Source organism: Apis cerana, linkage group LG1, assembly GCF_029169275.1.
Source record: "Apis cerana isolate GH-2021 linkage group LG1, AcerK_1.0, whole genome shotgun sequence".
Taxonomy (NCBI): Eukaryota; Metazoa; Arthropoda; class Insecta; order Hymenoptera; family Apidae; genus Apis; species Apis cerana.
In genome coordinates, this window is record NC_083852.1 from 14,591,991 (window position 1) to 14,614,971 (window position 22,981).

At 34.1% G+C, this 22,981-nt stretch overlaps 3 protein-coding genes across 7 annotated transcripts in view; 2 read left to right on the top strand and 1 right to left on the bottom strand.

Annotated features, from left to right (window-relative positions):
* Positions 1-13,055, top strand: part of LOC108003479 (cadherin-related tumor suppressor) — an 80,410-nt gene extending 67,355 nt beyond the window's left edge. The window contains exons 8-22 of one of the 2 annotated variants that reach the window (XM_062076104.1): positions 252-432; positions 519-772; positions 974-1,404; positions 2,046-2,390; positions 2,464-2,793; positions 4,153-5,268; positions 5,353-6,468; positions 7,045-7,321; positions 7,423-7,704; positions 7,786-8,093; positions 8,181-8,446; positions 8,532-8,975; positions 9,057-9,426; positions 9,532-9,747; positions 9,833-13,055. In XM_062076104.1, coding sequence (XP_061932088.1) covers positions 252-432; positions 519-772; positions 974-1,404; positions 2,046-2,390; positions 2,464-2,793; positions 4,153-5,268; positions 5,353-6,468; positions 7,045-7,321; positions 7,423-7,704; positions 7,786-8,093; positions 8,181-8,446; positions 8,532-8,975; positions 9,057-9,426; positions 9,532-9,747; positions 9,833-11,863 — 7,967 coding nt within the window. In that variant the 3' untranslated portion in view covers positions 11,864-13,055. The remainder of the gene's footprint in view (positions 1-251; positions 433-518; positions 773-973; positions 1,405-2,045; positions 2,391-2,463; positions 2,794-4,152; positions 5,269-5,352; positions 6,469-7,044; positions 7,322-7,422; positions 7,705-7,785; positions 8,094-8,180; positions 8,447-8,531; positions 8,976-9,056; positions 9,427-9,531; positions 9,748-9,832) is intronic. The other variant, XM_062076109.1, reaches the window with a different exon arrangement.
* Positions 13,056-18,281: 5,226 nt separating this feature from the next.
* Positions 18,282-19,717, top strand: LOC108003526 (uncharacterized). Its single transcript, XM_017065803.3, has 5 exons — positions 18,282-18,412; positions 18,626-18,830; positions 18,937-19,134; positions 19,256-19,471; positions 19,540-19,717. Exons 1-5 carry the CDS (start codon positions 18,365-18,367, stop codon positions 19,566-19,568), a joined length of 696 nt encoding a protein of 231 aa, XP_016921292.3. The 5' UTR covers positions 18,282-18,364; the 3' UTR covers positions 19,569-19,717.
* On the bottom strand, positions 19,629-22,619 carry LOC108003585 (uncharacterized protein C1orf198 homolog). 4 transcript variants are annotated; one of them, XM_017065934.3, is made up of 3 exons: positions 22,498-22,619; positions 21,537-21,857; positions 19,629-21,397 (listed from the first exon to the last, which is right to left on the bottom strand). In XM_017065934.3, the coding sequence occupies exons 2-3, from the start codon at positions 21,822-21,824 to the stop codon at positions 20,807-20,809; spliced, it is 879 nt and encodes a 292-aa protein (XP_016921423.1). In that variant the 5' UTR covers positions 21,825-21,857; positions 22,498-22,619; the 3' UTR covers positions 19,629-20,806. The 4 variants fall into 4 exon arrangements, with proteins under 4 accessions (XP_016921423.1, XP_016921420.1, XP_016921421.1 ...); XM_017065931.3 differs by lacking the exon at positions 22,498-22,619 and adding an exon at positions 22,056-22,185; XM_017065932.3 differs by lacking the exon at positions 22,498-22,619 and adding an exon at positions 22,099-22,162.
* Between the last annotated feature and the right edge of the window lie 362 nt (positions 22,620-22,981).

Consider the following 22,981-nt stretch of genomic DNA (forward strand, 5'->3'; position numbering starts at 1 on the left):
ACACCTTGAGAAACCTTTCCTCCTTACGTTTCTAAACTTTCTAAACTCGAATACCTTTTAAGATATAATCACGTCTAACGTCATAATTTCTTATAACGTATGATTTTTGATTTTTTGGTAGAAAGGAAAATTTTGTCGAAAAGACGAAACGTACCTCGAGTTCCTTTCAATTCCACGAGTCGAATAAAATATATATATATCTATCTTAATAATAAAACGATAGATCTACGATTATCGAACCTGTTCCACAGGTTCTCCACCTTTGACTGGATCGGGCATCGTTAGAATTGTCGTGCTCGATGTCAACGATCACATTCCGGAATTCACTAGGCAAGAGTACAGGGCAACGGTCACCGAAAATTCAGTTTCCCGTACGTGGGTCACTAAACCTCATGCCACGGATAAAGACGAAGGGCTTAATGCGAAAATCAGGTAATACATATATATATATAAAGCATCTCAAGGAAAAAACTCTCTCTTGACTCTCCGCTAAAACGCTCCAACATTCTCTACTACAGATATAGTTTACTGGGAGAGTATTCGGAACGTTTCACCGTGGATCCCGAGACGGGCGAGGTGTTCACAGTGGTGCCATTAGATCGGGAGCAAACCTCTGTCTACCATCTGACTTTGGTCGCTCAAGATTCGAGTCCGACGGAACCGCAAGCCTCCGCCGTTAATTTAACGATCTTCGTAAAGGACGTGAACGACAATGCTCCTAGATTTTCTAGTCCAAGATATACAGCCTATGTGCCAGGCGCAACCAAGTCAGGTAAAAGATTTTAATCCCAAGAAACAAAAACTGAGAGAGAAAAGAAAATAGACAAAAAAAAATTGGCAACTTTGGTATCCATCCTTCGAGAACACGAGTCCGAACGCGTTAAGTAACACCTGAATAAGACAGAGACTCGTAAAGCTAGCGTAAAGTCGCTTATACGCAACACCATCACTAAATACACCGTTTCCTTTAAAGGGGATTTCGTGTTCGGTGCGAAAGCGGTGGACGACGACGACGGGGAAAATTCTCGGATCGTGTATCGTCTCCAGGGAATAGACGCGGAGAAGTTTGTGATCGATTCGAACAGTGGTGTGATAAGAACTACGCAGGAATTGGCCAATGACGAAACCACTTACCAATTGCAAATCCAGGCGTCCGATTGCGGCGTTAAACCGCAGTCGGTCACCGCGGACTTGGTCATACATCTCTGGGAGAGGCAATTGTTCCCTAGCTTCCGATCGAGCATCACCACCAGGTTCACGCTGCCGGAAGACGTGCCGGAGGGCCGGGTGATCACGAAATTGGGCGCGACTACGCCAAAAATCGGGGCGGCGAGCAGTTTGGTTTACGGGATGGCCGGTGGAAATGTTGGCGACGCGCTCAAGATAGATCCTCATACCGGCGAGGTTTGTATTTCAATATGAGAGGAATATATGATATAAAGAATTTCGAATGACTTGCACGATTAATTCATTTTATGTTGTATTTTACCGGGAAAAATATTTTATATATATAAAATTAATACGTAAAATTAAATTTGCTATGCTTTTATTAATTCAAATTGCTTAGAAAAGATTTTGAAGAAATAATATTTACACGAAGTTCAAGTGATTTTTCAAAAAGTGAAAAAGTATTATAGTAAATTAATTTATTTTTAAACTTATAAAGTATTAATATTTTTTACCAACTCAATATATAATACATTTCTCGATAGATGGGATCTGTTGAATTTATTAAATCTTTAATCAATATTATTATCGATAAACCAATAATAAACATTAAAAATCTTATTGATTCTTATAAAAAATTTGTTTTAAAAAAATTCTTAAGAAAACGACAACTTTTTAATTCGATTTAATACAAGCGATCAATTAATATTCTTTACGAATAACGAAACACTTCGTCTTATGTTTTGCATTATACAAATTTAGCAATATCTGTAAACTCTCAATTCCCCTATTCAGAAAGATAATAATTTATCGATCGTTCTCAACGATTGTGCTCGACGAAAGATTTATAATCGATCGCTCTCGTATTATCGACTTAGGTATTGGTCGCATCTGGATTCGATTATGAAACGGCGCCGTTCTACGAAGCCTGGGTCGAGGTTCGTGATTCGGACACCCCGGCTCTGAGGAGCGTTGTGCAACTTCTCGTGAACGTTACGGATGCGAATGACAATGCACCGGTAATGGAGGCGGCAATTTACAACGCCACAGTTCCCGAGGAAGAGTATCCACCCTTGTTCGTAGGCAAAGTTTCAGCGAAAGACCGTGATTCTGGGGAGAACGGGCAAGTGTCTTATTATCTGGTAAACGATTTTACCGAGACTTTCATCATCGATTCCGATAACGGTGAAATTAGCACCAATGCAAAATTAGACCGTGAAGAGGTGAGCACCGTATTGATCGAATTTTAAGGTCGAGAAAAAAGGATATATATCTAATAGACGCGATTTCTTTCAGATCGCTTCTTACGAGCTAATCGTAGAAGCACGGGACGAGGGGCAGCCTTCGTTAACGGGCACGGCCACCGTTCTGGTCACTGTATTGGATAAAAACGATAATCCGCCACAATTCACCCGACTGTTCAGCGTGAACGTAACGGAAAATGCAGAGATCGGCACGTTTGTTATAAGAATTACTAGCAGCGATCTTGACATTGGTCAAAATGCTAATGTCAGCTATAGATTCACCGAAAATCCGGGGAAAAAATTCGCCATGGATGCTTTGAGTGGTAATGTCACTGTAAATGGCCATTTAGATAGAGAAGAGCAGGACGAATATTTGCTAAAGGTTTGTATAATATTTAAAATACGTATGTATAATTAATGTATATATCTGTGTTACAATCCGTGTAGTTTTTAATTATTTTTCACACACGAAATATCGAAATATAATACAAGGATTATGATGCAAATATTTCTTTTTCATTTCGTGTGATTATTAATGTATTATAAAAATATTCGAATATTTAAGAATATTTAGAAAATTTTACAAACACGATTTTTTAGTTGCAAATAATAATAACAAATAATGAAAATAAATTTCGGTTAATAAAACTTATTCGATTAGTTATTAATATGTATATAAAATTAATGTAGAAAATATTTTCTTCTTTTTTTTTTTTTTGATAATATACAAAATTATAATAATTATTTAAAAGTATTACTTAAAACGCATCATATTTTAAATAATTTCTTTTTATACATATTACATACGCATAAATATGCTTTAATTTCTGAAATATTCGTAAAATATTTTTTTTGAACTTACCTTATAAATATATTCATCGTGGTGTGAATTCTAATATGGTAGTGACCACATTCCTGCATAACCTAGATAATAAAAAAAGAAAAATTAATAGATTATAGGTTAATTTATGTTAGGTTAGATTTCTATTCGTTTATCACAATTTATATAATTCATCATATCGTAAATTATTTCTTGATTAAAAACTATACAAACTTAACGCTTTTAAATAATTATCAAAATTATATTTTAAATATGCTACGAAGGAAACAATAAAAATTTAATTTAATAAAAATGGAAATGGTGTTGCTCATTATTGTTACTCGCAATCTAGGAAATGATACATTTATTTTACAAATATTTACAATACATGTAAACTCATATATTTTATATTAATACGTAGGAAAGATTGCAACTAAAAGTTCCGATTTTGAGAAAACGTGAAAAAAAATTGGGAAATAATATTGATTTTTTTCATTTTTAGCTAATTTAATGTTATATTTATTATATTTTAAGATTTTAAGCTTTTATTATTATATTTAATATATTGTAATAAGTTTTTCATAGCAAATCATTTACCTCTAATAATAAATTTAATAATTTACTATAATAATCTAATAATTTTATAAATCATTAATAAAATAGAATAAAAAATCTAAATTATAAATATAAAATGTAAAAAAATAAAACGAATCGAAAAGGTAAAGTTTAGAATTTTTAAATCGCTAGAATCGAGAAACAACTTATACAATTTATAATGACGAGAAATTGTCACATTATTGGCATATGAATAACGGATCAAAAAATAATAATCGAAGAATATGGATTAAAAAAGAGCACAAATTTTATCTACAAATATAAATTAAATACGTCAAATTTTAATCAATCATTGATATTGCACAGCTGGTAGCAGCGGACGGAGCTTGGCAAGCAGCGACCGCTCTAACGATAACCATCCAAGATCAGAACGACAACCCTCCGGAATTCGACGAGGAATCGTATCACTTCCACTTCCCCGAGCTCCAACCATCTGTTGCTCACGTCGGCCAAGTAACCGCGATTGATCGCGACAAACAAGGTCCAAACTCGGTGATATCCTACAGCTTGTTACAACCTTCTGACCTATTCACCGTCGACCCGGCGACCGGTGACGTTTTCAGTAAAAAGACTCTGAAATACAAGCATACCCACCGGCCCTCCTCGCCTGAGAATTTATACTCGTTGACGGTGGTCGCCACAGACAACGGAAAACCGCCCCTCTCCTCAAGAACGGTGATCTACGTGAACGTAGTCGATGCGAACAACAATGCCCCAAGGTTCGAGCAGAGATCTTATCTCTATCCCGTCCCCGAAAATTACGGAATCGGCAAAAGGGTGGTGCAGTTGGTCGCCAGGGATGATGCCGACTTCGGTGTAAACGCGGAGATCAGTTACTATTTGGCGAATGTGAACGGAACCGAGTACTTCTCGATCGATGAGAAATCTGGATGGGTGTACATCCAAAACTCGTTGGCCAACGTGCCGGTAGGGACGACGTTCTTATTAAAGGTTCGTGCGATCGACAAGGGTGTACCGCCGCAAAAGGACGAGGTGTCGTTGACTTTGGTGATATCTGGGGAGAACAAACATGCCCCCACCTTTGCCGCTGTCAGCCATCAAGTAAGGGTGCCCGAGAACGAGCCTGTTAACACGACCATCTTGACGGTGAGCGCCACCGACGGCGACGAAGGGCCGAACGGGATGATAAGGTACAAGATATCGGCTGGGAACGAAAAGAACGAATTCTTCGTTCATTCCATCACCGGGGCGGTCACCATACTCGAGCCTTTGGATTACGATCTGGTGCAGGAGTACAAATTGAACATCACCGCTACGGATCTTGGATTCGAGCCGAAACAGGCTGTTGCCATTTTAACCGTAAACGTGTCCGATATTAATGACAATCCTCCAACGTTCAATCAAAGCGTTTACGAAGCCTATTTACCCGAAAATTCTCCACCGGACAGCTTCGTTTACAAGGTAAATATTCTATATTATTCTTTCTTCTCCCACACTAGTAATATTACTAGTTTCCACTAGTAATGTTATTTGATTTAATTTCAGGTAATCGCGAAAGACATAGATTCCCCTAAATACGCCGTGATTGAATACAAAATCCTCGGGGGGACAGGGAAGGATCATTTTCGTATTCGCGAGGATACAGGCGAGATCACTTCCTTGACCAGTTTCGACTACGAGGAGGCCAACGAGTACACGTTGGACATAGTGGCCGCGAATCCGGACTCGAATCCACAAATGGTCGGGTTCACTACTGTCCTGGTGCACGTGACAGGTGTGAACGAATATTACCCAAAGTTCATCCAACCGGTATTCCACATGGACGTGTCGGAAAGTGCGGAGGTTGGCACTTCGGTGGGCCTGGTCCAGGCAACGGATCAAGATTCGGGCGAGGACGGGAGAGTGTATTACCTGTTCGTCGGTTCCTCGAACGATCGCGGCTTCTCTATCGGTTCCGAGACGGGGATAATTCGTGTCTCGCGGAGATTGGACCGCGAGACCCAGAACAGGGTCGTGTTGACCGTGATGACGAAAAACGGGGGTGGAATCCGCGGCAACGACACGGACGAGGCTCAGGTTATAGTCTCGATTCAGGACGGGAACGATCCTCCAGAATTTCTTCAGAGTACCTACGACGCAACCGTGTCCGAAGGCGCCGTGCACGGAACTCGAGTGTTGACCGTGAGAGCGGTGGACAAGGATATAAAACCGCAAAACAATCAGTTCTCTTACTCTATCATCGGTGGTAATATAGGGCAAGCCTTCAAAGTAGATCCCCAGACGGGGGACATTGAGACTGCGAAACAATTAGATCGAGAAACGATTCCTGTTTACGACTTGACGATCGGCGCCATCGATACCGGCTCACCCCCTCAAACCGGCACGGCGGCCGTTCATATAGAACTCATGGACATCAACGATAACGGGCCTATCTTTGATCCGCCTGAAGTAATCGGCTACGTGAACGAAAATGAACCGGCTGGAACGATTATAATGACATTGAGCGCAACTGATCCCGATCTACCACCGAACGGAGCGCCATTCACTTACAAACTGGTCGGTGGAAGGCAAAGCGATATGGTCACTTTGGATAAGCATACCGGGGTATTGAAGACGACTAGAAGTTTAGATCGGGAGGCTATGCCTCAATTGGATCTTGTGGTAAGTTGTTGGGAACGTTTTCGACGGATAAAAGATTGAAATTTAGTTTATATTAGGACTTTTTCTTATTTGCGTATTATGCTCGTTATTTCACGCTTTCATATCTGATTATAACACGTTTCATCTTGTTCCGATATTATTTTCTTGCTCTAGTTTTTTCGTTCTTAACTGTTCTTTACGCTGTTCGATCGCTGCATGTACAGTTACGTTATTAACGAAAAGATAGAGATGTTAAAATACATATTCATTGTTTTGTATTGTCTGCGAAAACAAAATATAATAGAAACATGATAGAAAATAATAGATTTAGAAAGCTTATATAATATAATAAAATATAATAAACTTATTTTATATATATATATATGTATGAGACAATCAAGAAATTAATCATTGAATGTGTATTAATATATACATAATATATATTATATAATTATTTTTATTAATGTCATGTATTCGCGAAAGAAAAATGAAATTATACTCGAATTTAAATTTAAATTCAACTTTGGATGTTACATCAAAGTTCGAATAATTCTATTTTTCGTAATAATTCTTTAAATTCATGTGTAATCTGTCCAGATCGAAGTGGAAGATTCCGGAATACCAAGAATGAGGAGCGAGCATACGATAACCGTAATAGTAATGGATCAAAATGATAGTCCATCTTCGCCAAGATCGGTTCACGTGATAGTGCATTCCTTTAACGAACAGATACCATTGGGAAAAATTGCCGACGTGCATCCAAATGATCCGGATATCACTGGCAGTTATTCTTGCAAAATACTCCAAGGATCGAATCCCAAGATCCTCAGCATTCCCACAGCTTGTGATCTACACACGAAGAAAATAACTCCAGGTTTGTTGGTCGCATGTTTTTATCTCTATCTCTCAAAATGAGTATTAATTAACATTTAAAAATATATATATATATTTGCAATTTGTGTGTTTCTTACACAGGAGTTGGTTATTCGTTAAGCGTATCTGGCAACGACGGTCGTCATCCTAACGTAGTGTCGAAAGTCACCGTAGAATTTCTCGTTTTCACGAATAGCACAATCGAAAATAGCATCACGTTACAAGTGTCAAAGTTAAGCGCGAGGGATTTTTTAAGCCAATATTATCGCGCCCTATTGGATGTTCTGCAAGAAGAAATTGACGTTGGTGATACTCTTAAGATCTTCAGCCTTGGAGAGACCGAATTCGATTTGAATATCCATCTAGCAGTGGAATCGCCTCAAGGTAATAAATATATAAATTAGAAAAAAAATTATATATAACCCACATATAATTCAAAACTGATTGAAAATTCGATTCGTGCAGTAGGATATCGGAGCAAATACGAGGTCGCCGAACTGGTGAACCGTAACCGAGATAAAATTCGATCTCTTTTCGAGGGAACAAATTTCATCGTCGGTTATTCACCGTGTAAGCAGATACCTTGCGAGAACGGTGGTTCTTGCAGCGACAAATTGGTCATCTACGATGACGCCAGAATCACTGACAGCCAAGCGTTGATCCTCACGTCGCCGAGAATGATTCACGAGATGACTTGCAAATGCCGGGATGGTTTCACCGGTGATAAATGCGAGAGAAGACAAGATCCTTGCTCGCCTAATCCTTGCTTATTGGTAAATGTATATCTCTTTCTCTTCCTTCTCTTTTACGTTCCGTTCTCCTCTTCCAAAACTCTTCTAATCGAAATGAATCACTTTCAGGGAGGACAATGTCGACGACTGGGATACGATTTCCAGTGTACCTGCCCAATAGATCGCGAGGGAAAATTATGCGAGCTTGAAAGAGGCGATGCCTGCGCGAGCAATCCGTGCAGGAACGGTGGATCGTGCAGGAAAAGTCCCGACAGCTTCAGTTTCTTCTGTTTATGCCGAGCTGGGTACAGAGGAAATCACTGCGAGGCGGTTACGGATTCTTGCAGGCCGAATCCTTGCCTATACGGAGGTTTATGCGTGGGAGAAAAGCCTGGGTAAAGTTTTTTCCGTAATAGATTTATTTAGATAAATAAATTTTATTCTTATCACGATCTTTAACGAATCTCTCAACGAATACAGGTACAGATGCAGTTGTCCAGAGGGTCGTTACGGCAGACATTGCGAGCGATCCACGTTCGGATTCGAGGAATTATCTTACATGGCGTTCCCAGCGCTCGATTCAAACACGAACGACATAACGATTGTATTTGCCACGACTAAATCAGACGCGTTGCTTCTCTATAATTACGCTCCGCAAACTGGAGGGCGTTCGGACTTTGTAGTGTTAGAGTTGGTAGACGGAAGAGTGGTATTTTCATACGGTGGAGCGAGAAGCGCCATCACCTCTATCATCATAAAAACGGAGAACACCGTGTCCGATGGAGAGTGGAGGAAAGTGACGGCCACCAGAAACGGACGAGTCGTATCCTTGAGCGTGTCCATGTGCAGAGAACACGGGGATATTTGCGACGATTGCAGGCCCGGTGATGGCACTTGCTACGCGGATGACGTAGGACCAACTGGGTTAGCAGCTTTACACATATATTTTTTCTTAATATTTCTGTAATTAATATTATTCTAAAGATACGTATAACATAATTGCAGAACCTTGAATTTCAATAACAATCCACTTCTGGTGGGAGGGCTGGAAAATGCAGATCCAGTACTCGAGAGGCCGGGTCAAGTCCATTCCGACGATTTCGTGGGATGCGTCCATTCGGTTTCCATAAACGGAAGAGCGTTGAACCTCTCGAATCCTTTGGCATCCCGTGGCGTTAAATCAACGTGCGTCAGATCGAAGAACAATCCTTGTATAAGAGGTGGAAAAGACGCGATCTCGCTTTGCGGAGCCGATGCCAAGTGTTACGACAAATGGCATCAAGTAAGCTGTCGATGCGGATCGGTGATCGCGCCCAATTGCGGGACAGCTCTCGAACCGATCACTTTAAGCGAAGGTGGATACATCGAATTCAAAGTATGTGAAAAAATATGTTGGATATTTTTATTTCTTTTTTTTTTTTTTTTTCGTTTTCGTTTACCTAAAAGAAAAAGAAATTGACGATCTTCTTCTTCCGCGCAGATTTCGGAGAAGCATAGAAGAATGCAATTGCTGGAGTATCTTTACGGAGGTTCGACGATGTGGCATAAGAATCGAGCGAAACGAAGCATCACCGAAGATACCAGCTTCATTACCAATCAATCGCCGTTTAAAACGATTAGCTTGATGTTTAGAACGGTTAAACCTGATGGTATCCTTATCTATGCCGCGACTAACAAACACTTCACATCGGTAGAGGTGAGCAACGTTTGTCATATTTCCACGATAGTACAAATAAAAATACATTTTTTTTTATTTAATATATAAACGTGTCACGTTGTAGCTTCGCAATGGTCAATTATTTTACGCATCCCTTCTTGCATCGCCCGTAAACATGACGGCTAACATCGAGGGAAGCCTAGCAGACGGTCGCTGGCATAATCTGACTCTACATTCCTACTTTCGAGGCTTGAGATTGTTCGTGGACAACGTTCAGACAGGCGAAGAATTAGATCCTGCCGGTGTCCACGACTTCCTGGATCCGTATCTATCCGTGCTAACGATCGGTGGGGTTAGCCAAGACCTTTATTACGCTCACAGCGCTGGCGCAAGAAGTTTCGAAGGTTGTTTGGCCAACTTCACCATCAACAACGAGATCCAGCCATTCAATGGATCCGGCTCGATCTTCAAGGAGGTGCTTTACCATTCGAAGGTGAGCACCGGATGCAGAGGGCCGATTGGTATCAGCGCAGCCGCAACAGCTGACCCCCTAAGCATAGGGATCACTTTAGTCATAGTTTTCTTCGTAATCCTGTTAATCGCTATTCTGGTCAGTTTCATCGTATTCCGTCTGAGAAGACAGAACAAGGAGAAATCCGCCCCCTCGGTGGTAAACAAAAATACCAATGCTATAATGACTGGCAACCCATTGGTAGGGACAGGGAACGATAATCTAATGTCTCGCCACGAGAATACATATATCTCGGATACGTCCGATTTGCGTGGTGTAGGTCACATGGGACCGGAATTGATCTCAAAGAAGTATAAAGAACGTGAGATTAACGCGAGCACCGAGCATAGACCTCAAAGACCGGATATAATCGAAAGAGAAGTGACGAAGTCACCGCCCATTCGAGACGAACATCCGCCTCTTCCCCCGCCCGCCCAAACTTCTCTTCATACCCACGAGCATAATCCAGAACCCGATATGCCGGAGCACTACGATTTGGAAAATGCGAGTTCGATAGCGCCGAGCGACATCGATATCGTATATCATTATAAAGGTTATAGGGACGGAATGCGGAAGTATAAAGCCACTCCCCCGCCTATTAACAACTACGCCAATCATCACAAGCATACAGGTCAACAGCACAGACACACCGGCCCATTCCCGCCCAGGGCCTTGCCACCACCGAATGTGAATCAACCGCCTGGCCCGACTCAGAAATTGTTGCAAAGCACTCCGTTGGCTAGATTGTCGCCTAGTAGCGAATTATCCGCTCAACAACCGAGGATATTGACGTTGCACGACATCAGCGGGAAACCTTTACAAAGCGCCCTTCTAGCTACCACTTCTTCATCCGGAGGTGTAGGAAAAGATGCTTTGAATTCGAACAGCGAAAGAAGTTTAAACTCGCCGATCATGAGTCAATTGTCTGGATCAACGGCGAGTCGAAAAGCGCCTCAATCCAACAATGAGAATTCGGTGAACAACGTGTCTTCAGGCCCAATAGGGTTAACGGCAGAAGAGATCGAAAGATTGAACTCGAGACCGAGGACTTCGAGCCTCGTGTCGACTTTGGACGCCGTTAGTTCCTCGAGTGAAGCTAGAGGGCCACCCGCGCACGGTCCGCTCCATCTTCATCGACGACACACGCCACCTGTCGAGAGATTGGAACGAAGAAATTCGTCGACGACCGACGAGAGCGGTAACGACAGTTTTACGTGCTCCGAATACGACAACACCTCGTTAGTCGGTGATAAACGATCGGATAATCCGTTTGCGAAACAGGATGACGAGGAGGTGAATCAACGTAACAACGAGTCTGCTCAAACGACGAAACCACCATTGCCACCGAATGTGAATTACGATGGTTTCGACAGCTCTTTCCGCGGATCCTTGAGCACTTTAGTAGCCTCTGACGATGATTTATCCACGCATATGGGTGGATTGTATAGACCTAATAACAGCGGCTCGCCATCAACCACTACTACTGCTTTGAGCTGGGATTATTTGTTGAATTGGGGATTGAACTTCGATAGTTTGGTTGGAGTGTTTATCGATATCGCGGAACTTCCAGACAGTGCTAATCGTGTTCCAAGTACGCTTAGACTACCAGCTAATATACCTAAACCATCCGAGGAATATGTTTGAACAGTGTTTTAATAATTGACTGGAACTTTTTTAATATATATATTTTTTTTATTTTTTATTAAAAAGAGCTACACGACATAACGGTGCATTTTCCTTCTCTTTTCTCATTTGAGAGGTTTGATAAAAGCGTGCACAAATAACCAAAATATACCATCATGCGCGAATGAAATACGCTTTAATTGCCAATTACAATAAGTCATAAAAAGAAAAAAATAACGAAACGGACATTTTTAGATTACATAAACAAATATTGTTACATCGATAGTTCGGAGGATTGATGCTCGGCCGTAACGATGTAACCGTTGTCTTGCCATAATAACAGAAGGATTCTTCGATTCGTTTATCGTTTTAACGTGTGACGCCATAATTCAAAGATAAGATTCGACGTTTCGCACTTGTAGTAAATAAGTATCGTGTCCCTGCGAAATTGTGAATTTGTAAATAATCCGTTATACTTTTTAAGCGATATTGAGATTCTCTTACTATTAGAAATGCGAATTATAGAAAACGTATTTTTCATCGAATTTTAATGAATTTATATCGTGCATCATAGCAATCACAAGCTCCTCTTATATTTAACCGTCACAATTAATCACGCGTTCCGTTTGAGAATTCGTTGCCGATTGGGGATAATTATTGTGCAACTGTATCAATCAATTGTTATAAATAACTATCAAGTCTTTAAGTTTCTTGTAAATAAACTGTTTTCACGATTTGTGCCAGATAATATCGATACAGTCGCACAATGTCAAACAAACAAAGATTTATAATGAATCGTGAAAATTTTTTAAAATAACGTAAAGGAATCTCGATCTGTTTTACGCTTCTTTGCGTGTCGCAATAACTACAACTACTTGTTCAATGTTCCGTTAAAGTTCCGTAAAACGAATTACTGTGTATTCGTGATATTTTTTTTTTTTTTTTTTATATATATAGGATTTCATCGAGAATGTTGAACAGGGTATAACTGCCAGACTGATTTTTTCCACCAAGTTTCAAAACGTTATCATAGATTATTATTATTATACCATCGAAAAATTTTGTAAATTATGCGATTTATCCGTTGTAAATATCTGTATGTCTGATCTGTACAAAATGTGCGAATGAAATGTGTGTATTACTTTATCACCGATCGTAATTTGTAATAAACGAAAATTTGTAAAAGAAAAGAAAAAACGAAAAAAAGAAATAATCAACATATATTTTTATCACTCCCTAATTTAGAAATATTTCCTTGATTAATTTGATAAATTTTTGAATGGAACGTGATTTTTCGATAAATGTGAAGACATTCGAAAGACGTTTACTTTATCCTGAACATATTTCGAGTCTTCTATCGCTTCGATATTCGTCTCAAAGACAGGACAATTAAATGACTATTTGAGAATCTATCAATGCAAACGAAAGACCAATATCTCAATACCTAATTTAATTGCTTGCTAAAATACACTCGATTGGTTAGAATGTTCAGATAATGATATCTTCATTTCCGTCATACGACGAAGAGCTTTTGAACAGCGCATATGCGAATATAAATCTAATCGCCGACAAAGCTTGGACTTTCGACAAGGAAGGAGATTCATTTCAAAAACTGAATCATTCTTTGTCGATTCAGGTAAAACCTTCATAAACTCCCTGAATCATCTTCTATCCATTTTTTAATTATTACATATGTTAGGAATATAGATATACTAGAAAGAAAAATAAAAAAATACAAAGTTTAACAATTTATCCTACAATAGAATTATAAATTGACTGCAAAGTACAAAGAAAATGGTTCCTATCAAACGAAAAGTGTTCGCGATGTTATTCCTAATTCCCGTTTGGCCAGCTATGGCAACTATGAGTACAATGAAGAACGCGAGAACACGTATAAATCAGACGACAATGAGGGCCCTGTTTCACTATCGAATTTCTGTTGGACGGAAGTTACCGAGCCATGGATGCTTCCGGAGGTCGAAAAGCACTTCGCCTGGTTAACTTCGAATGGACCACGATCGAATCGTGAATTGTTAGGTTTTACACTTAAACGTAATCAAATTCGATCCTATGATCGAATACTCGATCATTTTGTGTTAACGTTCGCCCGGAAAATTGATGTTGCAAAGATCGGCAACAAGGATACTGGAGCCTGACGATGTATCGAAGATCGGATGTGGTTTCAAGTCGCATTGGGATGATTGTTTGCACAGTCAACACGTGCAGAGGTTGAGATCGACAGAAAAGAAGATCAGGACGAATCATGAAACGAGCAAAGAGGCAAACCTGATCGGTAATACGTTTGCGATCAACTATAACTACATATACAGCGTGATTCATTTAAACAAGGCTATATCTCTTCGAATTGTGATAGTGAAAAAAATATTTTTTACGTTACGTGAATGATATCAAAGGATCGATATCTGAAGAGAATATTTTTTTTCTGAAACCATTTTCTTTTTTTTTCTTTTTTTTTTTTTTTTAATTTTTATGATTATCGATGTTTTCGCATACAACTATATATTTCTTTTTTATTACATCATGTATAATTAAAAAATACATTCAAATATGTATAATAACATGATTCTGAAATGACCTTGATCTCTAGAGATAAAATTTAAATTTAATTTAAATCTTAATTTAAATCTAAGAGGATTTGCAGGATTTGGCCAAGACGTGCGAATCTATGAATATGAAAAAAATAATTTTTATTGTACGATCTAATATCTAGAAGGTTTAATCATGAAATGTACAAAAAAAAACATTTGCTTTAAATTATCATTCCTCATAGATGTTTAAAAATGGTGTTTTTCTACGATAATACATTGTCTAAATATAATATTATTGTAACGATCTTTCGATTTTGAATTAATAACAGCACACAGGCTCTAATTATTCTTGTATTCTTATATTTTCTTATTTTTATATTCTTTGGTCTTATCTGTTATAAGTTATTTGTTTTAATCTTTCCCACAAAAAAAAACATTCACTAATATAAAGTTTAGCAAATACGACACTACAATTCCATTATGATCAATTCATCAATTGAAAATATTAAAATATATCTGACAAGATGTGTATATGATGCTGAATAACCGGCTGTTGGTACTGATTACGTTCTTAGACGCATATCTAATGGTACATCACGTATGATCACTCGTAGCATTTTGCAAAAATATTATATATTTTTCTTCGTTTAAAATATATCCGTTTACGTAATATAGACATATTTGGTTATGATTAATCACAACAAACATTTACGTCTTTGTTTATTCATTAATTTTAACTAATATGGATTCTCAATCGATTAGTAATGCATGTTTCTTCAATTGCCCATGATTAGTAAACGATGCTTCATCAATAAATAATACTCTTTTAAGAAATAGTTCGTTATTTTTGTATTCCTTGCAAACGTATTCATTGAGAAAAATACATACGATTTATAAAATCTATTCCACGAACATCCTGGTATCGATAGAATACTTTCTTCTTGAAATATTCATATTATGCTTAATTTGGAAATACCACTTTCACATAGAAATTTAAATTCTCTTAATTATATTTAAATTTATATATAAATTTTTATTAATTTTATCTATAAACTTTTTTATTTTTATTATTCTTAATAATTTTGATTTTCACACATTTTTTCACAATATTATTGATCATCTTTGCATATACGTACGTAATGAACAATTATGATTGGAAAATTTGTTTTCGTTATGTTACTTCTCTCAAACACTTATTATTTTTACTATAAATAAATATCATATCGAGCTCTTTTTGCATAGAATAATTGATTACAAATGTTATTAAACTATTAATAAAATGAAAATGAGCAGAATTTTAAACCATCGAGGATTATTCAGTACTACGATAATATGTTCATTTACAAGTTTTCAATCACAATTAAAATTCTTGTCAAATATTTCGATAGATTTAAATTTTACATAAAATTTTATTTTTTGGAAATCAGAGATCATTAAAGTATATATATATTTATATATATATATATATATATATATATCTATTTTTTAATCAACTACAATCACGATGCAATGAAAAAAATACTTGATAAATAATTATGTAAAACAAAAAAAAATATGTTCAATCAATGAATTTAAAAACTTTAAAAAAATTGATCCCAGAAAAAAATATTCTTATATTTATATTATATTTATATTAAATAGTTTTCACGCCATCATAATTCGAAGATATTTAAATGGATTACACTGTATAACATCTTTTTTTCCAAATTTGAACGAAAATATAACTTATTCTCTAGTAGAAATTGTATTAAATTTTTGCTAATTAAAACGATGCTGTCTGTCAAGAGTCAGATCCTATCGAAAAGTTGGATAATTATTACGAATATCAACGTTACACCATCGAAAATTCTATGGAGATGCAGCTACATATTCGCGTAACTAGTGACGCAGTTCGAAACTTATGGAAAGTGGGCAGCAATGTCCAACAGCAATTTCTCCAACAAAAAATGCGTTTGCAGTGCTATCGTCTGCAACAACCTCGAGAACAGAATTGCCAGAACAAGGAACGCCAGCAACAATTCTATTATACAGTTCAATATCGACCATTAATACTTAGAACGGAATATCAAGCAGCAAGAACCGAAACTTATGGAATAAGGAAACATTTGCCACCAGTTCTCAGTCCAGAAGTGCCGGAATTTTTTCCAAAGGTGCCGGTGACAAGATTCAACAGCAACAAGGAACAAAATGTTAATCGCGTACAATATTTTCCATCTCTTAATGAGAGAAGTTATCAAAACGAATTATTTCCTTATAACAGAACTTATGAAAATACAGGAGCTATATACCAGGTACTATTTAGGTATATCAATACTGGAGATAATTTATCTTTCTAATAAATTTTTCATCAATATTTGAAAATTCTGTAGAAATATTCTGTGATATTATATCCCTATCCCTGTTTATGTTTTTCAGTAATATCATTTGTAATATCAATCTATATTTCTTTCTTGTTTTTTGAGAAGAAAGTAAAAAAAGACATAGATTCTGAAGTTGTGAATTTCAGAGTACGGGTATACCATTGCTGTCAGCTACCGATGCGACAACATTCATTCGACCTCCGCAACAATGGTATCAAAGGATACCACCACCGGCACAAATACAAATATCCACCTCTTCCTCAACACCAATGTGTACATCTGTACAACCTCTGCGAACTACTACTATCACTCATCATCCCTTACAGGTGGAAAACAATTGATCATTTTAAAATAATAAAAAACATATATTTTATTCATGTATATAACAAATTAATCAAAGATATATTTCAGGTGCAAGACAAGTTTTTACAATCGAATCCTATACCAATACCTGTTTACCAACATCCTATAGAATTGTATCATGAAACAGGGCAAAAAAGAAAAAACCAAGGCGTTGATTTTAAAAATTTGATACTGTTGACGAAAAATGCAATGAAGGCTCACCGTGGACAACCAAAGAGTACGCAGCATAAGCCTTCTCACTATATTGAAGGAAAAAATCGAGGTTCCAAGTCAGAATCCGAAGTCCTTCAATGGCTGGATAAGAGTTGTCCATCGAAAACGAAAGATTTTTCTACTGCTAATACCCTAGTCACGGAATTAAGAAATTTTGAAGAAAAAAATGATAGAAAAGCTTCTAATACCAAACGAGAAAAGGATATCACAAGAAGTAGTGAACGAATAAAACCAGAAGTGCCAGGATCGAACGCAAAGACAAGCAGTGAAAGAGATAAAAATGATACGCGAAACAGAAGAAGGCTTTATAGAGATGTCCTAACCAATGCTTCTGCGAATCAAACCACTTTGGAAAACGTATTTGAAAAAAGGTAAAAATATTTTATATTTAATATTTATTTTATCAAAAAAAAAATAAGATATTAATAATAATTCTTAAGATTACTTTTTAATGTTATTTTTAATTTCAAAACTCAAAAGATTCGTGTTCACAAATTTTACAAAATCTTTAAAATTATTTTTGTGTTTCGAATTTCTCGAAATTCAGGTAAAAAATAATTTATCTAACTTATAACTTACGAGAATATTGATATGAATTTTTTTTTATTTATCCCATTTATTTATCCGATAATAATTAAAATTATGTTTAAACTATTTTAATTAGCATAATTTTATATTAATATAATTTCTATGGAAAAAAATAATACAAATAATAAAAGTAAAAATTTAAGTTTTTACGAATCAAAAAAAAACGACTATTTATTATTATTGATAATTGGCTTATCTGAATTTAAAAAATTTCAAAAATTAAAATTTATTAAATTCTTGGCAGAATTCTAATCCTTAGAAAAAAAAAATTTAGTTTCGAGAGTTTCAAAACCTCACAAAGTGTCACAAATACAAATACAAATTTCACAAATTTAAAATAGCAAGTCATCTCTAGATATTTCATTCTTGTTATAGTGATAATAATAATAATACGTACGTATATATAATGTATAATTAATATTAGGTACGATGAATTAGAACAACAAGCAATGGAGCAATATAGAACTTCAGAGGAATCTTTGGCGCTTAAATATCAAGTATAATATTTTATTCTTATATTCATTTACTTTAAATCGTGATGTTCGCTTTATTTGCAAATTTTGCGAATACATTTAAGAAATTCACTAAAATTATTCGTATGTATCAAAATATATCTTTTTATCATAATATCATAATATCATCACTATCGAATCGAAATTGTTTTATAAGATTAATACATATATTTTAAAAGATAACCAATTTTGTTATAGGAACTCGAACGTCAAGCAATGGAACAATACAAGTTTTGTAGCAGCAACGTACAAGATGATACAGTTCCACGTACGCTGATGGATGATAAAAATATTTATGAACGATTTAAAAAAAATTTTAAAGAAGAAAATTGTTTTGGTGGACAAAAATGTTCCGGTTTTGGAAAATGTAGTCCTGTAAATACGGACGTGAAAGAAGAAGGAGGTTTAATGATTTTTATTATTATTTATTATCTTTAAATTTATTTCAATATAAATAAAATAATTAAATATAAAATAAAATTTATTAATAATCAACAAATGATTTTTAGATGATTTTCTACAGAAACAGGGAAATTTTGTTCGAATGGAAAATAAGAATGAATTGGATGTTCCTTGTCGATTTTTCTCCGATAAAAATAGTCGATCAAATATTCTTTCAAAAAGTTTGACTACCTTATCTGAAGAATTATCTCAAAAATCGAAAAACACAGCTAAGGGTGCATCAGGTGATAAAATCAGCAAAAGTGGTAAATATTCTAGTATTATATTCTTAAAATTTTAAGAGAGTTATTAAATGTTATTATTAAATTGTGTTTTTAGTATTATTTGTTTTTTCTCGTAATAAATATGATGAAAGGATTGTTCCAGTTTCAGTACGGACATCGTCAAAAAGGCGTCTGATACTGGTGTCACCCTTTGAGAAAGAATCAGAAGCCAAATTAACGAGATCAACTGATCTAGAAGAATTTTATTGTATCACACGAGCAAATAAAAATATCTTCGGCTATTACAATAATTCAAAAATCGGACAAATTGGTGGTGGAGATGAAAATATAACTATAATTCAATCTCCCAGAACAGAAGGTATAAATCATTTAGAAATTTCAAGGAAAGAATGTATAGCCAACTTTTTAATATTTTTTTTTTACTAGTTTGGCTCTCAGGTTTTTGGACCACATGAAGAGTGAAACTTTTAGGAATCAAGAAAGGAATAAAACTCATTTAATAAAGAAGACAATCATATTAAATAGATTAATGTATTTAAATATTATAATAAATGCTTCGAAAATTCTGTATAATATATATGCATATATATTTTAATAAAAATGACTTGATATTTTTTTAATTATTAAAGAGTCAAGCATGACCCGTTTCAGGCAGTAAATATATAATGTATTTCATTTTATTAATATTATTAATTAATTGATTCATTCATTTTTCGAAGAAAAAAGGAAGATAAGAGAGCAATTAACAATAATTATCATTATAAAGATTTTATAAAGATTATTTTTTGATAAATCTAAATAATTTATATAAAATATATAAATATATTTTAATTTAGTTAAGAAACAAATTAATAATAAATTTTATCATATATAAATATAAGAAACAAATAATATAAAATAGTTTTTCAATCTTATATTATATATTTTTTATAATATGTCTTATAATCAAATAATGGAAACTGACGATTAAAAAAAAATGCATCACTGTATTGAATTATAAAAATTTTTTTATATGAAAATGCAAATAAAGATGATTATTTTAAAATATTAAATTTTTATAAAATATTATTCTTAATCTTCTTAATTATCCTTATTTTTTCGTATGTTATCAATGTATTTATGTTAATACTTTTATATATAATATTTACATATAAAAAAAAAGTCTTTATATTATAATAATACAAAAATTTATATATAATACATGCAAAATTTATGATCTTAAATATGCATGTGACATTATCCCTAATTTAATTTCAATTATAATACTCTTATAATAAAATTATTTCACAAATACATTGCAATTTGAGATCATAATTGTTATTAGAGAAATATATCTTAAGATATATGTTCAAAAATAAATATTATCTAAAGTATTATTGATCAATACTAATATAATATTTACCATTTTAGGAACTAAAATTTTATAAAATATGATTTAATACAATCTAAGATCAGGTGCACAATGTCATTCTATTTGAATTTAAGAATTTATATGTTTTAATAATATGATTGTGCTATCCTGCTATTGAAATTACAAAAGTTCAGAAACTGTCATTACATGCTCGCAACAATAGTTTTATTCATGTGCATCTATATATATGTCGATATTAATAATTAATAGCGTCAATTTTATCATAATAAATATAATTATACAAAACGTCTAACTTATATCTACTTTAAACTACCCATATATTTACCAATTATCAAGAAATTCAAAACCAGTTTTTGGTATAGTTCGCTCCTCTTCCTCCTGATTCAATTGGGAAGATTGAAAACTACTATAAGAACTCGGTGTTTCTAACAATGCTGTTGATTCATTAATATCGCTTGATTTTGTACGTGACATTACTACTAATGTATTTGTTTGACTTTTATCAGTATCTGAATCCCTTTCTCTGACTAAACTTTCCATATCTTCTGCCAAATTGTTTTGTAACTTTAACAAAGATGTTTTGTTCATTAATTTAGCAAATATACTTTCAGAATGATCACTATCAACATTGCCTTTTAATAAGCTACAACATTGTTCATCTTCAAAAATATTGTTTGAAAAACAATCTGATTGAAAACAATTAACTGTATGAGATGAAGTATAAGTATCATTAATAGAGTTTGAATTATTTTTTTGTGATTTTGCTGGACTTGAAAAATGTGGTGACTCTCCAAATTGAGCTCTTATTAACTTTGATTTTACATCCTCCGATGTATCTATTATATTAAGATTCATTTGTGATTGAGTCATAAATGAAAATGGAGCTGAATGTTCATCACGCCATCGTAATGTCTATAATATTATAATAAAAAATTTGTTTTAATTAATAAATTTTAAAATAACATTATGAATCTAAATATGAAACAAATTAACATTTAACATTAATTATTATTATAATTTATTATAATTTATATTATTTAATAGTACTTACAGAACCAGTTTCGTCAATAACATATTTCATTCCTGTTTGAATACGTAATTTTGGATACCATTCTGGTAATTCTTTAGTAAGTTCTGGCTTTTTTAAAGTATATTTTAATGCAACTTCTGGTTGAATGATGGTTTCATTAATTGCTTGATTCCGTTCTGCTATACTTAATGTATTCCATAAACCTTCATAAGCTTCCTTCGTTGCAGTTATATCTTCTCCTATTCTTTGTGCCAAAGGATTTATACTATAGAAATATTGTTCAGCTCTTGAATTTAACATAGCACTCATGCCGAAATTTCCAAATTAACACGAACAAAGTATCTATATTCAAAAAAAATAAATTTCTATTAAAATAAAATGATGACAATATTATTTCATAAGAAAATGATCTTAAAATTGATAATGTAAAAACATATGTATAGGTTACAATATATAAAATGATTAATTATTAATGTAATAGATAATTAATATAATTAAAAAATGAAGTATTTAAAATATAAAAAATTAAATTATAATAACCATAAATTACATAAAAAGAAATTATAAAATTATCTATAGAAACCTATTTTTTAAACGATATACAGTTTTGAATGATAGAAATAGGAGTTGTAATTATATACATACATACGCATTATATATATATATATGATTTTCTCATACCTACGTAACTATATATTTTTAAAATAAAGTTTCTATTTTCCTATTTTTTTAAAATGATAAATTATATATAACTTAGAATATTCAAAATAAAAATATAATTACATAAATATATTTAAATTATTGAAATATGAAATTATAATTTAAAAATATAATGTAAATATATATGGAGATTTCTTTCCCTGATTTAATGAAAAAATGATTCCAGATTTTAAATAAACTTTTTTTTGTAAAAAGTTTTGTTTTATATTTATTAATAAAAATTATATTAATAAATTATTAGTGAAAAACATTGACCAATCACCTGTCGTACCGCAACGATTAACTGTGCCATCAGCGAGTCATTGGGTTTAAACAAACAGTTGAAGCAAAATGTATCAAGCTCAGTGACTCACTAATAACATATATCTAATGCTATCACTGTGGTGCGACTGGTGTACGTATTCTATGATTGGGCAGTGTTTTTAACTTGTTAACAAAGCCGAAACAAAAATTTGCAAAAGAAAAGTTTTCAAAATCGTCTCAGGAATCACCAATTAAATCTTGTCGGTTGCTTCTAAGACAATTCTAAGACAACAAAAGCTGTGTTGCCTTCTGCATCTTGTATAAGTACTTACATATTTAATTATTTTTAAATATATAATTTATGTCTATTAAACATACAATTTAAAAAAGTAAATTATTTAACTAAAATATAAAACATACTAAAATATTAACAAATATATTAAAATATAAAATTATCCATTATAAAATAATTTATAATTATATTTCCAAACTACAATTTAAAA

Coding starts and splice junctions, on each gene's coding strand:
- LOC108003526 (XM_017065803.3), top strand. CDS start 18,365: ATGGAGCAATATAGAACTTCAGAGGAATCTTTGGCGCTTAAATATCAA. Junction 18,413..18,625: donor CTTTGGCGCTTAAATATCAA/GTATAATATTTT, acceptor ATTTTGTTATAG/GAACTCGAACGTCAAGCAAT. Junction 18,831..18,936: donor GGACGTGAAAGAAGAAGGAG/GTTTAATGATTT, acceptor AATGATTTTTAG/ATGATTTTCTACAGAAACAG.
- LOC108003585 (XM_017065934.3), bottom strand. CDS start 21,824: ATGAGTGCTATGTTAAATTCAAGAGCTGAACAATATTTCTATAGTATA. Junction 21,398..21,536: donor TTATTGACGAAACTGGTTCT/GTAAGTACTATT, acceptor ATAATATTATAG/ACATTACGATGGCGTGATGA.